Source organism: Catharus ustulatus, chromosome 11 (genome assembly GCF_009819885.2).
Source record: "Catharus ustulatus isolate bCatUst1 chromosome 11, bCatUst1.pri.v2, whole genome shotgun sequence".
Lineage (NCBI taxonomy): Eukaryota > Metazoa > Chordata > Aves > Passeriformes > Turdidae > Catharus > Catharus ustulatus.
In genome coordinates, this window is record NC_046231.1 from 12,342,330 (window position 1) to 12,358,738 (window position 16,409).

General features: G+C 42.4%; 1 protein-coding gene across 5 annotated transcripts in view; it reads right to left on the reverse strand.

Moving 5' to 3' along the window:
* The window catches only part of SLC12A4 (solute carrier family 12 member 4), a 45,982-nt gene that overhangs the window by 16,184 nt on the left and 13,389 nt on the right, over positions 1 to 16,409 (reverse strand). For 3 of the 5 annotated variants that reach the window (XR_004419042.2, XM_033069708.2, XM_033069707.2), the window contains exons 2-7: positions 9,209 to 9,303; positions 8,150 to 8,281; positions 2,179 to 2,325; positions 1,556 to 1,610; positions 1,092 to 1,222; positions 425 to 666 (exon numbers count right to left, since the gene is read on the reverse strand). Coding sequence is in view for 4 of the 5 variants with exons in the window: in XM_033069708.2 (XP_032925599.2) it covers positions 425 to 666; positions 1,092 to 1,222; positions 1,556 to 1,610; positions 2,179 to 2,325; positions 8,150 to 8,281; positions 9,209 to 9,303 (802 nt within the window). In the remaining variant the exon portion in view is untranslated. Of the gene's footprint in view, positions 1 to 424; positions 667 to 1,091; positions 1,223 to 1,555; positions 1,611 to 2,178; positions 2,326 to 8,149; positions 8,282 to 9,208; positions 9,304 to 12,678; positions 12,918 to 16,409 lie in introns of those variants that run through there. The other 2 variants (XM_033069709.2, XM_033069710.2) reach the window with 2 other exon arrangements.

The following is a 16,409-nucleotide window of genomic DNA, read 5'->3' on the forward strand; positions in this document are numbered from 1 at the left end:
CACAGCTCCACATCACACTCCCAAGAGGTGCCCAGTGTCTCAGCAAGGAGCTGACCACACCAGGAGTTTCCAACCACAAAGGCAGCCCGTGGTGTCTGACTGTCCTGGGGAAAAGGGACCTGCTAAACTGCTCCCCAAGAGCTCAAATAACCCAGCAACATCACTCAAATCCCAACCTGGACTGCCTTTGCAGGAAGCAGAGCAGTGTCAGCCTCCATCAGCCTCACCACAAACCAAAACTGCTTAAAAAGTGTAATAATATGTTCATTTTAGCACACTGTCGTTATACACAGCTAAAAGTAATGGAAGTCATTCACAAAAAGGGTACCTTCAACAATGTGTACAAGCTTTAAGTAACCCAGATTAAAGCCCAGCTTCCAGAGGCACAGGCAGAGCCACAGCCCCCTGCAGGAACAGTACTCACGGAAATTCAGGTGGATCGAAGATGGACTTGATAGCTCCAGCATAAATGGACAGGATGGATATTACTACACAGGCCAAGAAGAGGGAAGCAAATTTGTTCACATACTTCACACCTACGAACACCACCACTGCCATGAGGATGAGGAACACAGTGCCATAGACCCTCATGTTGTTCAGCATGGCACTGGATGCATCGTGGGCACCAGATGGATGGAAAATTGCTGCTTGTGGCACAATGTATGTCTGAAACAAGAGGAAGCAGAAGTGAGCTGGAGGAAAACCAGCAAAAAGCCCTGTCTGGGATTGTATGCCTGTACCAGAAATGTAAATCACTTTGCATTCTGCAGCATGCTCTTCACTGGGAATCTTTTACAGGAAAAGTCAAGAGACAACAGCCCTTTGTATGTCAGCTGTATAATTGAGCCAACTCTATCAAAGATGAGCTTGAGTCTTGGATTAAGTCACACTTTCATCTGTGCTGTCAGAAAAGCTCCCAGGCTGCATACTCAGAGTGTGCAGCTTCCAAAGGGAAGCACTAGAGCTAAAGAACTGGACACCAAGGAACTGGAGACCTTCCAGTCTCCTCCTGTAAATGTGCATGTAAATATGGGACAAGAGTACTGGGGCACTTTCTATATGTAATTTGTTTTTAAAGCAGGATTACTCACCAATAAAATCTCAATGGCACCAAGGATATACATGGCTCCTGCAAATGTTGTTCCCAAATAAAAACACAGCCCCACAGCTCCACCAAACTCTGGCCCCAATGACCTAGATATCATGAAATAGGAGCCACCAGCTGTGAAACAAGAAATGTCAGAGAAATTATGATTGAATGCTATAAATGTTTAAATATTCACAGAAAGAACACAACAGAATTGTATATACTGTATATGCTATTTTGAGGTTCAACTGAAGTATCTTTTTTGCTAGCACAAAGGTAAAAACTAAATAAATTGTTTTTGAGCCTGATTGGTAACAAGAAGAAATACTAGATATGAATTCAGGCTTTGTATTCTGGATTAAACAAATTTCTCTAGAATAAAATCATGTTAACAGCTTATAGTAACTTAGGTTTTAGAGGTTTTTTTACCTTTCTAACACAACTGAGACATTAGCTAACCACACTTACCTGGAACAACACCGTTCGTGGCAATTGCACTCATTGATATGGTTGTCAACATGGTCTGGGGAAAACAGGGAAAAGGAAGTAATTGTGTCAACAACATTTTTTTAAAACATAACTTATTTCTTGATAAAATAAAGCTGCCACTGCATATAAGACACAGCATTTCTATTTATTCTGCCTGTCATTATCGAAAAGAAAACAAGGGTAGCAGGAATTTAATCACTGAGCTGTTAGACTTCTGTTTGAGAGATGGCCCCTGCTTTATCAGGTCAAACAGTGGGTGTCTGCAGACAAGGCAAGATAACAGAGCACAGGTGCTCCTCCATCTGCACAGCTGGGATTCCAACCAAGGCTGGTCCAGCAAAGCAGGCAGCCCTTACCTGGGGCAGGCTTGGAAAACAGCTATTTGCTGAACCAACACTCTTCATAAGAGTGTATTTACATTACAATTTGCCAGTTTAGAAGTAATTGAAAAAAAGAAAAAATCCTGCAGCTATGAACATGGCAAAGTAGCCTGGCTTAAATCTGACTTTTCTTTACACCAGCACCTACAGTGCTGCCTCCCCAGGTTTCTCAGTGGTTGCACAGAGGTTATGTACAGTAATACATGTGACAAAAGTACTTACACAACAGCAGCAGAGCAATACAATCAGGAAGGACTGAAGGACTCCAGCCATCCCCACCATCCAAGTCAGCCGAAGGAAGAGAATAACCCCAAAGATATTCTGCATGCATGGCAAATACACCCCCATCAGGGTGCCCATGCTGGGTGACTGGAAAAAAAAAAGAATTGGTATTCATTAACTAAAATTATTCAAAACAGAGATAGTCAAAAAGGCCTTGAAGTTCAGTTTTTAAAAGCATAGAAACCTGAGAAACCTAAGGTAGACACATTCAAATACTGTTCTGGATTTCCACAGAACACAACAAACTCCAAAATCATTAATTTCTGAAGAAAATGCTGACCCTGTCACATACTGAAGTAATTATCCTCAGTATGACTAGTAACAACAGGAGATGTATTTATTTGGTTTTCTGTAGATCCATAGAACTTTCAGTATGAAATGTGTCAAGTGCTGCAGACTCCAAGTAAGACAGATCCTTATCCTACTGCCCAGAGTTCACAAATTAGTTTCAAGGAAAACATACTTTTGTCATGTTGCCACTAGAAGAGATTTGGAAGCAATCTGGAGACACAGATAATGTATTTTTCTTCCATTTATATATTCCACATATATATAAAACCAATGGTTCTACCCTTTCTTAAGTTCAATGTCTGAATTGCTCTTGACAGTGACTGAGAAAACACAAGTTACATGACAGCAGCTGCACATGACTGGCCTTCAACACAGCATCCTGCTGAATAATCATCCAAAATAATGGCACCAAAAGTGCCACTGCTCAGGGCTTTATTCCAAGGAATAGAAAAATGTTTGTTGCATTGGTACACCTGGCACCAGCAGCATTTCAGAGTTCCAAATCTCTGTGGTTTCCTGCCAAGACATTTCAGTGCTTCTGCTTTTTAAGATTTCCTTTTGCATTTAAAATTATACTGAATTCTAAAACACAGGGGGAATAGAGTCACTTCTGAAAAGCTCACCCTTTTCATACTCCCTTCTATAAATAAACATGAATTCCAAAACACATTAGATAGACAGCATTTAAAGAAGCCCTTGAACAGCATTCAGATGAGAAGGATATTAAAGGGAGATGACAAAACTTGTTCAAATTTGACTCCACACAGCATTAACTAGATGCAAAAATAAATAGCACCTTTATAGACAAATGAAGTCATGAACCCAAACCAATAGTATGTAAGACAAGCAATAAAATGTGTGCTAAAAACTTTATATAAGGTAATTCAAGAGTATATTTCACTACAAAAAGCAAAATCCTTAAAGAATCACATGTTTATAAGATCACCAGGTCAAAAGCAACCAAGGAATTTAGTGCTTCAACTTGCAGAATTTCCTCATCTGCACTAAAAACCTGAAGCAAAACTGTGCCCAGGAACATGATCTGAACTGCTCTTCCTCAGAAGTGCCAGCAGCTGCTGACTGAATTTTCTGAAGTCAGCTTTGAATTCCTGGTGTGACTAAAGCTGAAACAGATCAACCAGACTTTTCTCATGCACACTGCAGCTCAGGTGAGCCTCCTGAAGGAAACTGGGTGACAGAATCATGTGCTGAGGGATTGCAGTGGAATTATCCTATGTGACCTGCAAGCATGGGGCCAGAGCTGTTCCTCAGCTGCTCCAGTGCCACAGTACCAAAAAAAATTAATTCCCTAAACCATCACTTGCCAGTTTATAAAAATTACCATCCTAAATATCTAACCTGATCAGCTTTACCAGGATTATGTATGAGGATAAAATGAATTGCTGTCTGATAGTAACAGAAATGACACTTGTTACATAAGTGTCCTGAGGTAAGGATTTTTTACTGAGTTATTCCAGTGCTATAATTGAGGAGGATCTTCATGAACTATTATTTATAGTGTACTTGTTTCCTCAAGGAAGGGAAGGTGTAGATACTTCTGACTCCAACACTTTCATCTGATTCACACTGTGTCTATAACACCATAAACATACACTCAGAAAGGACTAAAAAATGTTGTCAGGCACTGGGGAGATATTGCCCAGCACAGGGCATTCCCACTGTCACATTACTGCACACTTTGCCTCTCAAAGGCACATTCCACATCATTTTATCATCATCTATCTGACCATTCATCCATGAGTCCTTCCCTTACAACATCTCTGAGCCCATCAAGTGAACCTGTCAGACATGTGGGTATCACAGGATAAAGGAGTTTGTCAAAACTGACATCTTGGAGAAGCAAATAAGCCCATCCTGTTGCTCCTACACAGGAGAAGCAAATGGACCATGGTTGTTGTGTTTTCTGTGTGACAGCCCTTCACACACTATGAAAGCAGGTGAGATTTCAGCCTGCCCTCACACACCTCCCAACACCTGCTTCCTTTGCACAAGAATCCACTTCAGCTCAGCTCTTTCCTGTCTTCTGCCCTATGTGGTCCCTGCAGCTTTGTGCCACTGTTCCATCATCTTCTCCCCCCTCCTAAGTGGCCTCTTAAGCCTATCAAGTTACAAGCTCACTTTGACCACAGAGGAAGAGAAATTGTGCATTAGCTGCGCACTTGTGAGACCACTGCAGAGCAGAGCAGCCTAGGAAATGCCCAAGTGTCTGCCAAGCAAGTATTACTAAGTGTATATCACACATAACAGCTTAATCTGGATTATCTTACTCTGGGAAAAAAATAGCCATAAGAAACAATAATTTACAAATATTACTTGAACCAGCTTGTTCACAGAAATATATAACACCAGCAATCTGCAGTGACTAGATTTTTTTTATAGCACCTAATCATCACTAAGTGATACTAAACCAGTGCTAAAGTTTCAACAAACTGTGACCTGAAACAAAGGTATTATTATGTTCAGCCTCAACAGCGACCACAAGAAAAAATGTAACACCCCAAGCTGCATAAGGGAAATAAAAGAGAGTCATTCTGAAGAACACCAAGTAGGGACAGAAAAATCTCGAAAACAATCTCAGTTTCAGTGATGCAGATCATGTTTCTGTTCACTCTCATCAGCTGCAGACACATAATTTATGTAAATATTGATCTGAGTCTGAAGGACACTATTTCCATTGTGCCAGAGTGATGGGTTATTGAGGCACTTGGCTGCAGGGCTGGGGACATTGATCAGCAATGACAGCTCTCACAGCTGCTCTGTAGCATGAGGACAGCCAGCAGCACAGCAATGAACTGCCTTGTTAAAGACACATGAACTGAAACAGTTTATCTAATTTTTTCCATCATGACAAGGGGATACTTCTATAGCACTGTGGCTTAAGTGCTTTATTGCAAGACTGTATTTAGAAAAGAAAAAACAACCCAATTTCCACCTTATCACATTGGGGTTGTGTCAATTTTACCTGGTGTGTACCTAACAGAGAATGCTACTACCAAAAGTATTGACTGGGGTTGCTGAAACAAGGTAGTATGTTTATATTAAGATGTCTTGCTCTGACATGAAATGAATTTGAAAGGATATGATTTGGCAGGCAGGGCTGTGCTAGGTGCCAAAAGGTCCTCACTGAGAGACCTGTCTTACCTGCTCAGAGAGTTACAGCCACAGCCTGCGAGGATTGCTTTCCTCAGTTCATTTCTAAATACCAGAGTCTGCTCACCTGCCTTGCTCCAGCTCTTGCCTATGAGATGCCACTTCCAGTAAGTGACAGACATGTCACTCTTTGTCACAGCAGCTGAGCAAGCCAGTGCAGCACTCATCAACACGGGGGTAAATGTGGTTTATCCACTTCAAACAGACCTGCTGCTGCTGGAATGGACTGCCAGGCTTCTGTTCCATGCTCAGAAGGAGAGGATAAGGTAACAGCAGCACTGTGATTCATATTTCAAAGATGATTTTAAAAGTATGTAGAACAATCCCATTTGCACTGTTTCTGAATATCTTCAATCCATACCCTTGTCCAGTTACTGCTTTTCAATTTCCTGGGTTTCATGGTTATAATTATTGGCCAAGGTTTTCAGTCGTCTTATATTCTGCAGGATGTTTAAAATTTTGTATTGCTCATGGCAAGAGAGGGAGAAGAAATTCAACCTGCAGCTATGATATTGCAGCTGATGTAATTTATCCCAGAGACAGACATGCAGACAAAGGTTTGCCTAAGGAAACTGCAGTGTTTACACAGAAAACACTGAGATATTAATACAGCATGATACTGTCACTTTTGGAAAGGTCACCAAACCCCTTCTGCAAAAAACATCTGAGAAGTCTGTGAACACACATTTTTGGGACATGGGAAAGACTAACTCAGGAAAACAGAGTTATTAAACCTGAACTCCATTTTGCCACAGCAGCAAAGCTTTAATAAAGTTAATAATCCTTTTTAATGGCAGTAAACAGCTTGCAAAGTACAAGCATGAATCACATCTAAATGTAGAAATATTAACACCACACCATGCATGGTACTCTACCAGTTCTCAGTTTTCTGGTATTTGCCCCATTTTTACCTAGTGAAGTTTTACACACATTGGCTTTAACCAAATGCATACTATAGACCCATTGCCAAACTCTCCCAATTTTTTTCCATGAGGGAGGCAAGGGGCTAGCTTCCAGATTGCTCTGCATCTTACCCTGCTATTCTGGTCAGGCAGTGAAGAAGGAAATAAAGAGTAAAAGTGATCAGAACTTCCTCAAAATCACAAGAACTGTATCTATTGTATCCTCCACCATTCTACTTTTGTCAGGGAAATAATCAAGCTGCTTCTGATAGCAAGAGGACAAAAATTTTAGATTATGCAATAATACCCTATTAGGAGCTGATGCCTGACATCATTCCCACCAAAGATGGGAAAACAGAGATGCTAAACAGAGATGCAGCTGACATTCTTTATTAATAATGTTAAGGTGAAAGCTTTGGACAAGACTCAGCCATTAGTATAATAGCAAGTACCACACAAAAGAAAATCATAATTAAAATGCTTAAATTGCTTCTTTAGTGTCAGCTTATAGGACCAGAATGCAGCTACTTCACTCAGATGACCTTAGCTCACTCCTGTCATGATGTCTCACTAACCACACTATTGCAGCACTTTTAGTGCATATGTTCTCAAATAAAATTTAATTTTAAGCTTTACATTGACAAAACAACTTTGTTATCCCCAGTGTAAAACTGCAGAGTAAGGACCTGGAGTGTGAGTAAGGGAATTCACATGGGGTAACATGCATGCTCCTTGAGAGCACTACTGGTTTGCACCATTATCACTGCCATCTCTTTCTGAAATGCCTCAAACTTTGTAGGGCTGTGCTATAAAACCTGCAGAATTCAAGTGTTATCTTTGCTTTTTCTGAAGCCTTCCTTTTGACAGAACTTGCAAACAAACTGACAGGCCTGCAAGCCATGAAATGCAAGCACACCCCTTGCAGGTGCAGCAGTAACCCAAGCACCTGCAGCTCTGCCAGAGGAGAGAGCAGCAGTTAAACCCTGCCCTCCTGATAGAAATCAACTTCCAAAGATCAAACCTCACCTGCTACAGCCACTCCAGGCCAGCCCCAGGGGCCAACCATCCAAATGCAGGTGCTTTGGGGCACAATTCATTGCCCAAGTGCCTGACACCAGAATGACTCCTGAGCTGCCCCAGGGTGTCCAATCTGACCTCCACCCACCACCCAGACAGGTGTTGTCTCCTGCAAACCCTGTGTCAGTATAGCAGGCTGGCAGAGATGTGTCAGACACCACTGGGCGGCTCAAACAGCACCAGGAAAAAAAGCTGGGGGCTGTTTAGTTTTTATTTGTACCCCACTAAAAGCCTATCCCCTTCTCATCTAAATCCACACCAAGCATAAGGAATTGCACTGCAGTGCAGTTTTAACCACAGCCTGCCCCAGTTCTCTGGTGACAGCTGGGTCCCTGCAGGTTCTGTGTCATTTCTTTGCAGCACCTCCTGAGAGAGGTTAAGAAAAAGCAGAAGGGAGGCCAGCTCCCCAAAAAACCCACAGGGAATCATCCCATTCATCAGTGCTGGCCAAGGAGAGAACATCTACTCACTTTTGATACTTTCTTCTTCGATCCATCAGTATTTTCTGCTTCTTCATGTTCCTTGACACCTTGAGTAAGATTTGTGTAGTTGACCAACTTGCCAAGCAGAGATGACACTTTTGGTCGTATATCAAGTTCTTCCTGTGGAAGAAGACAACAAGGCAACTTCTGCAGTTCACAGCATTTCTGAAGAGTGGCTGGGATCACACCTTCCTGGGCATGCCTGAGGCTACCAGGGAACACACCAGGAAAGTCATCCAGGGTACAAGAGTATGTCACTGTGCCTGAACCACTGATGAGAGGTTTTAATTTTCTGAAAGGAGGGCAACTCTAACAGGAAGAGGCCATGCCAAAATGTCTACCCATGTGAATCATTCTCCTTAGGTGCTGAAAAGTATAATTACTGCAATGAAGAAGTCAGATCCTTAGAACTGTGAGAAAATGAATGTGTACCTTGCATGCAGCTCTAACATCAACTTACATCAACAGATATACTTTTGAAAAGGTCAAGCTGCCAAACAAATCAGAGATTTAGTGATTAAACTCTGCTCATTGTAGACATGTGTGCACTCTGATGATTTTATTACATTTTCCAAACTATGTTATCTATTTCATTTGCATCTAGACAAAATTCCAAAAAGCCAAATGTATGGAGGGCCTCCCACCTTTATACTCATCCCATCCCATTTTTGTTTCTGGTTTGGGGGCGCAGGGGACAGAAAGCCCCAGAACAAAATAATTCCCTTTCTCTTTGAAATAAAGTCTTGTATGTCTGATAGCACAATAAGGAATGCATGGTAAAGAGAAACAACTTTCCACATAGGAAATAAAAACCAGTTGAGAAGGACTTCACTATTTGCAGCTTTATCGTATCTTTAAGTATCACCTTGAACAGTTTCTGACGACCCAGCTGTCATCATCCCTGAACTCTGCCCTCTCTGCTACTGGTACCCCAAAATCAGATGGACACCCACAAAAAGGCACTAGGGGGAGAAAGATGTGCTCAATCCCTGCCATCATGAGAGACCACAAATCACATTAGAAGCACAAAAAGCAACTAGAAATTACCTCAAACAAGGCCAGATTTCTGTCATAGTAATCACCTCCCTTGCCAGCTTCTGAACTGTTTAGGAAAGGACTGTTTTCTTTATGGTTGCCATGACCTGTGAAGAAAAAAAGAAGCAAGTTTTGATAAGAAGAAAATGAGACTGTACCCTTGAAGAATCCATGGGGAATGAACTCATTTGGTTAACTGAATATGTTGCTTTTTAGTATCTCAAGTCATACAATGTTAGCAATATCAAAGGTGATACTCTCAAGGTAGAGTTATTTCTATTTCTACTCGTCTCTGTCATTAAAATAGAATAAAAATCACCTCAAAGTAAAATTTCCAAGTAGGGTCACAGCTACAATGTGTTACAGGCAGCTACAATGCTATATATGCCCTTACTCCAGCACTGACTTATGGAACTGTTTCATATAAAGAACAAGGACAGCTCCTGTGCATTTACAAATCACTGCCAAGGTAACAGCAGCCTCTGAGCTCCATGTCCAACCCAGTCAGACACACTGAATAAGACTGAACACGTCAAAGACTCCATTCTGTAATGCCAATACAGGCACACAGCCCCCAAAGCACCTTCTCAGTTCTTAAATGCAGTTTGTTATTCCCTGTGCCCACTAATCCCAGACATCCAACACCCTCATGCTTTTACCCTTATTGTGCTTTGAACATTGGAGCTGTGCATTCTTCAGGCTCCTCTGATACTTCCAAATTAAAATCTAATATCAGGTACACACAACCAGAGCATTCCTATATGCAATGAACAATGTTCAAAAATTAAAAAAAGGGGCATGGAAGATCAGAAGAGCTTTCTGTAGCAAGTAGCAATCAAAAAAAAAAAAATAGCAAGGGCACTATAGTTTAAAACAACCTCTAAAGGGAAATAAAATTGATTTCCATCTTTAAAAGAAGTTCTTGTGTCTCCCATTACCCTCTGCTCATCAAACAAAAATTCTTTTATTTTGCCTGTACTTCTTCACTCCCTGCTCTCTCAGCCAATACAAATGAATGATTTCCAAGAGCATCTCCTTAAGAAATGATTAATCCAAGGAATACCTTTTTCTATTTACAAAAGATGTAACCACTACAGAAATTAAGAATGAAATAAAAAGAAATTATTATCTCAAATGAAAATACTGCAAGTTAAAATATTGTACACTGAGTACACCAAAAGCAAGAGATTAAACAGCTGGATTTTGGGGTGCATCTTTTCAATGATTACTGCAATCAATTCAACCAGGCTACACTAAATTATTTTACTATAACTCAAGTGAAAAAACTCTGCATTTTGAAATTTGAATCAGCTTACAAAATGAACCTCCAGGCCAAGGGAAGAGTGACCCCTACACAGAGTGATCAGCACAAACAGCACTGTTACAAAAGTAATTGTTATAAGCCAAAAAATTATGAGAACATTCAGTCCTACTCTTACTGAAGGGAAGGCATGCACAGAAAGCAGCACAATTTTCTGGAAATTACTGACAGGTGCTTTGAACAAAACTATTGGAAAAACAATATTCACAAAGAACAGAAGGATTTTTAAGTAAATTCTGTATTTTTAAGTAAATTTCCATAAGTAAATACTTAGCTGACCAAAAATATATGAAAAGAGCAGCCTCCTGTGCTTATGTGCCTACTGCCTTTCTCACAGCTCTGACAACTAACCCCAAAATGTGAATGAGCAGCTGCCTTGAACAAGGGGCTCAGCTCATCTGCTGACCCCACCCACACGAGATGCTCACTTTGCTGTAATTGTAGAATTTTTCACACTGCTAGAAAAAACATCAGTAAGCTTAACAACACAGCATCAAAATCAAACACTTATCAACTTTAGCAAAGGTTAAAATCCGCAAAAGCTGCTTGCTTGCTGTATTTGTTATGCCTATACTGGAATATACCAGATCAATTTTGCTGCAGTGTGTGCTGCACTCCCCCCATCCTGTTGTGGTTAAAGTACATTTACAATTTTTGCTGAGGAAATGGAATTATCTGCCATATACCTTTTACTCATTTAATTGAACACAAATGATAGTGTAAATTACCAACAGAAATACTGTCTGCTTGATTCTTCAGGATTCTGGTCTCTGCAGTATCTTCTCCATCACACTCATCAAACACAGCAAGGTCATGAGCAACTTAGGTTTGTTTCCTCCATTCCTATATACACCATATAGGAAATCCTATATACTGGCTCTGCTGACTGAATATTTGAAATATCAGCCTAGTTGTTGTTTTTTTTTGCTATCACTGAGTGATTTTTAAAGCAATTCTTTGCTGCCTTAGTTTTCCTTCTTCCATCAAGAACTCAACCTTATCACTGTCTCAAGCCAGTATAATGGGTTTTCTTTTACTTGTAATACTTGGAGAAACTCTCAACTTTTTTATGTATAAAATCCCACTCCTGCCAAGATACATTCATACATTCAATCTCAGCTTCTTAAACAAGCTGATAATGCTTCAGCTCTTTCAAAATGCCCTTGTTACCTTAATCCACATAACCCCTCCTCAGTTAAGAAAGATTACTTCATAATACCATCTCCCTGAGCCTGATAAAGACCAGTGACTTCAGATGAATCTTCAACTTAATTAATATTATTTTTCAGATGCATCTTCATTTTGCCACCAGTGAATTTCTCACAATTGGTCTGTTAAGAAGACCTCTCTCTCTATACAAAGGGCTTTCATTTTCTATCTAATTCTCCATTTACATGTTCAAGCATCACTCAGACCCTTCCCATTAGACTTTCCTTCCAAATGTGACCCCTTGGCATGCTGGCTTTATACACCATCCTGCACACAGGAAGCCCAAACTGAACAGAAAATGCAGTAGAACTAGTGACTGGAAATATAGTATTGATTTTGCAATTGTTAGGGCACATTTTCTTATTGATGGTTCCAGTGATAGAGAAGTACAACTGTCTCTTCACCACTTTGACAGCACTAGCTCCACTGTCCTGAAATAACATACAAATGAATTACTGCAGACAATGCAAAAATAAAAGTGACCTTTTGCTGATCTAATGAAGTGCCACTTTAAAGCCCCTCTCAAACACTGTACACTTTCAACAGGAAGTGAAGGAGAGTAAGTTTATATGCAAGTTCTTTACAATGACTTCCCAGTTCCACATCACCAATAAGCAGAACTGGTGCTAACTCAAGACTACTCCATGGCTAACTTAATTAAATGACAGCCAAAAATCACCTTCATCATAGCTGCATGTTCAAGGCAATCTCTTCTTTATAGACATGTTTTAAATCAAAGCATTCCTCTCACTTTCTCTCTTCTCATATTCTGTTTCCATTTCAGGAGTAAAACCTCCAGCAAACAACCGTTTCCTCAACAACAATCACAAGTGTACTTCGATAAAACAGACCAGACTGCAGCACAGCACAGAAACCACACTGCAAGAAAATACATTTGTGCAGTATATTGTGTCTGCCAAGGAGCACCAGCAGCAGCTGCACAGACACTTACTTGCATGGGAAGTTATCTCCATCAGTTTGGGAAGGGAGCGGATGTGACCTCGGAAAGCCACTCTGGGGAATTCTTGCCCCAGCTTCACCCCAGCACAGTTTGCATTCTGAAGCATGAAGTCTCCTGGGCCAGCACCATCCTGTGACATGAGCACAGTTCTCCACATTCTTAGCTAGCAAGTCTCTGGTCCTGGCCAGTAGCTATGTGGTGTTAGTTTTCATCATGCAAGATTGATTTGCAAGGAACATTTCTCAAGGAGGGAGCTAAATATTCTGCAACAGAGAATAATTTATTTGCCTTAGTCCCTAATTAATCTCAAATTTTGAGGTATTCAAGCTGTATTCCAAGTAGGCTAATGTTTCCTCTTCACTTGTTTCATTGCTTCTCAGTCTTCATTATCTTTGGATAATTAAGGCATTTTATTTCTGAATGCTACCAGTTCCCTCCCAAACCAGACAATTCTATTTGCAGCCACCACTTCAACTATACAGTTTATCTACACATCTCCAGCATAGTTCCCTGAACTCAGATATGGGCCCAGGTCCTGAGAACAAGTTCCTCATCCTGTGGATCACCTGAGTTCCTTAAAACAGCAGAGGTGATCCATGGAACAAAACCTAAAACGCTCAAGTGTGCAGGTTCCCACACTGCAAACACACAGCTCAGGAAACAGAACCAAAGCAATAAATGGATGTCCAAACTTCTGCGTCACAGTCAAGAAAAAACACTGTGATTAAACTGTAGCAGATATTCTACTGACTGGTTTTATTTTGTTCTTCTCCAAAAGGTTAATGTTGTTTTTACTAAAAAAAAAAAAAAAAATTAAAAGGATTAAGAACACGGAGGACACTATTCATGTTACTGCTTTCCTTCTGGAAGAGGATTAGGCCAGACAGACACAGTTTCATTGCTTGAGCACGCTGAATACAAGTCTTTTGTGTAAGCCATTGTGTTTTCTTAAGTAACTAAGGGATGAAAATAAAAATTTAGAGAGAATTATAAATAAAAGACATATATGAAGGTAACTAAAAGACAGATTAGTGAGGATAAATGAAAGCTGAACAATTAGGCAGAGTGAGACTATTGTAAAGAAAAGACCAGGAAGCTTTACAATGATAGGGTTTACTCTGCCAGACTAAAATAATCACTGAGAAGGTGGCAAGAGCAGTTGCATGACTTGACCTGTCAAGGTTTTATTTTTCTCTGCCAGTTGCTAAACTCTCTCACAAAAAACCACCACTCCCCTACTTCATCACATTCAGGTAAAGAAGTGGAAATTAGTACATCGTAAAAAAACTACAGATTCCTTCATCAGGACATGACTAACCCAGAGAGGCTCACCTACTTCTCATGGAAACTTTATCCACCTGGCAAGTTTAGATGTGTGAAGGCACAGAGGGGCAGAGCCTGACCAGCTTCAGCCTGGCCCACACAGATAACAAAGTGAACAGAGCAATGCCAATTAAGCTACAGCCAAATTAAAGCATAAAAGAAAAAGCAAATTCTGAAGAGGGCTGAAAATTGCTGAGAAACTTGTGCCACTTTGCTTCTACAGGCACATCAGAGCTGAGCCAATGCCAGCTGGCAGAGCCATGCACACCCTGCTCACAGCATCCCAGGAGGAACAGCCTCCAGCAGGCTCTGGAGGCAGGAATGCTGCACCAAGCTGCAGACACTGCTGGGACCTGCAAGGATGGCATGCAGGGCTGCCAGAAGCCTCCCTGCCTCAAGGACCAAGTCTTAAATGAGGGACTAAATTTCTTCAAATAATTTCAGTGTGGAACTGAAATGCTCAGCTTGACCAAGAAAGGGCTTATTTACCCCTTTATAACTAACAAACAGCAGGTATTTCCTAGAAAATCAGCTCAAAGGACAGCCCAACACTCCTCCCCTCAATGTAATTTAATTTTTGGAGCAGTGGAAGAGTTAGTATCTCACCTGTAATTGTACTGTGCATGTACAGACTCCTTTGTGTCCACCACAGTAACAAACACTGTTCAGCAGTGTTTTAGCCTGTCTAGCAGCTAACACCACATTTTGGTGTTACTCAGTTTCACAAGAATTACTGGCCAGAAAACCTGTGATAGTTAAGGACACAAACTGAGCCATTTTCATGCACAGGCAACACTACTTGATCTGGTTTTAAAAATAGAAAAAAAATCATACTTACAATATTTCATCTACCAGTAACACTGGAATCCAAGATTAGAAATCAGAGTTGATACCCAAGTAGCTGCTGTGGGTTTCCCTTAGTACAAGCAATCCAAACAGCAGGCTGTTGGAGCCAACTAATCACACAGGCTCACTTCTCACTCAGAGATGGCTCAATTAGCTGACCCCTGGAGTGCCTCTCCTGTGCATGCACCTTGACATGCTGCAAATCACCTCTAAAGAGAGCCTAACCTAAATAAAACCCTAATTTATAGATGTGTTAAGGTAGGCAAAATTTATCCCACTTTGGAAATCAAGTTCGTTCTGTTCTGATTTGTGTTTCTCAGATTTTCATGTGTCAGTATGTTCTCCAAATTTCTACACAAGTGGTAATTAAGACACAATTTACTTTGATTTTTGACCACAAAAATCAAAACTTACAGTAGTTTCACGAATACAAGTCGCACGGATTATAAGCCGCACCCCCGGTGCCTCGACAATGTTGCTGTCTTTGTCAATAGATAAGCCGCACCCTGAATATTAGCCGCACTTTCGTTCGTCGCGAGAATCCGTGCGCAGCTTTCACAAATTGGCCAATTAGTAACAGGATCGCGGCATAGCGGGCTTTACTGGCTCGGGGCGGGGCCAGGCAGGCTCGGCCCGCTCATGGTTGCCGACGGGGCCGGGTGGCCCAGCTCAGCGCCACGGCTCGGCGGGGCTGGCCGGGTGGTGCTGCAGCTGCCGCCGGGCTCGCTGGCCCCCCTCTCCCGTCAGCACCGCCCCGCTGCCGCGTTCGCTCGCCCGGCTGGCAGGGCTGCCGCCGCCGGGCTCGCCGGCCGCCCCGCTGCCGCTTTCGCTCGCCCTGCGCCGCGCCCGCCCCGCGGCGCTTTCGCGAGCGGCGCTTTCGCTCGCCCCGCCGGCAGGGCTGCCGCCGCCGCCGGGCTCACCGGCCGCCCCCTCCCGTCTGCACCGCCGCCGCGTTTCCTCGCCCTGGCCGGCACTGCAGGCCCCCGCACCGCCGGGCTCCCCCACGCTGCTGGCCCCGATTCTGCTGGGCTTCCCCCGCTGCCAGGCAGCCCCACCCGCCGGCCTTCCTGCTTCTGCCATGCTCCCCTGCACTGCTAGCCCCAGTTCTCCCGGGCTCCCCCGCCCTGCTGGCTCAGGCTCTGCCGCCCTCCCTGCCCCGCCCTGCTGGCTCAGGCTCTGCCGCCCGCCCCCCACACTGCTGGCCCCGCCTCTGCCAGGCTTTCCCACCTCAGCCGGGGCCGGCCGGGCTCCAGCTTGGCTTGGGGCTGCCGCGGGCTCTCACTTCCGTGTTGGCAGCTTTTAGAATTTTGTTAATAGATTAGCCGCCCCGGAATATTAGCCGCACTTCCGGGTTTCCACCAAAATTTTGGTCAAATTGGTGCGGCTTGTATTCGTGAAATTACTGTAACTATTCTCACAAGACCAAGAAGCAAATGAATACACACAAGGCATTCTACTGGGGGAAAAAATGCAGTAACAATTCTTGCAAACAGATATTATTGCATAATCAGGTTTCATTAGTCAGATTGAGGGCATTTATTCACAGCCTCATG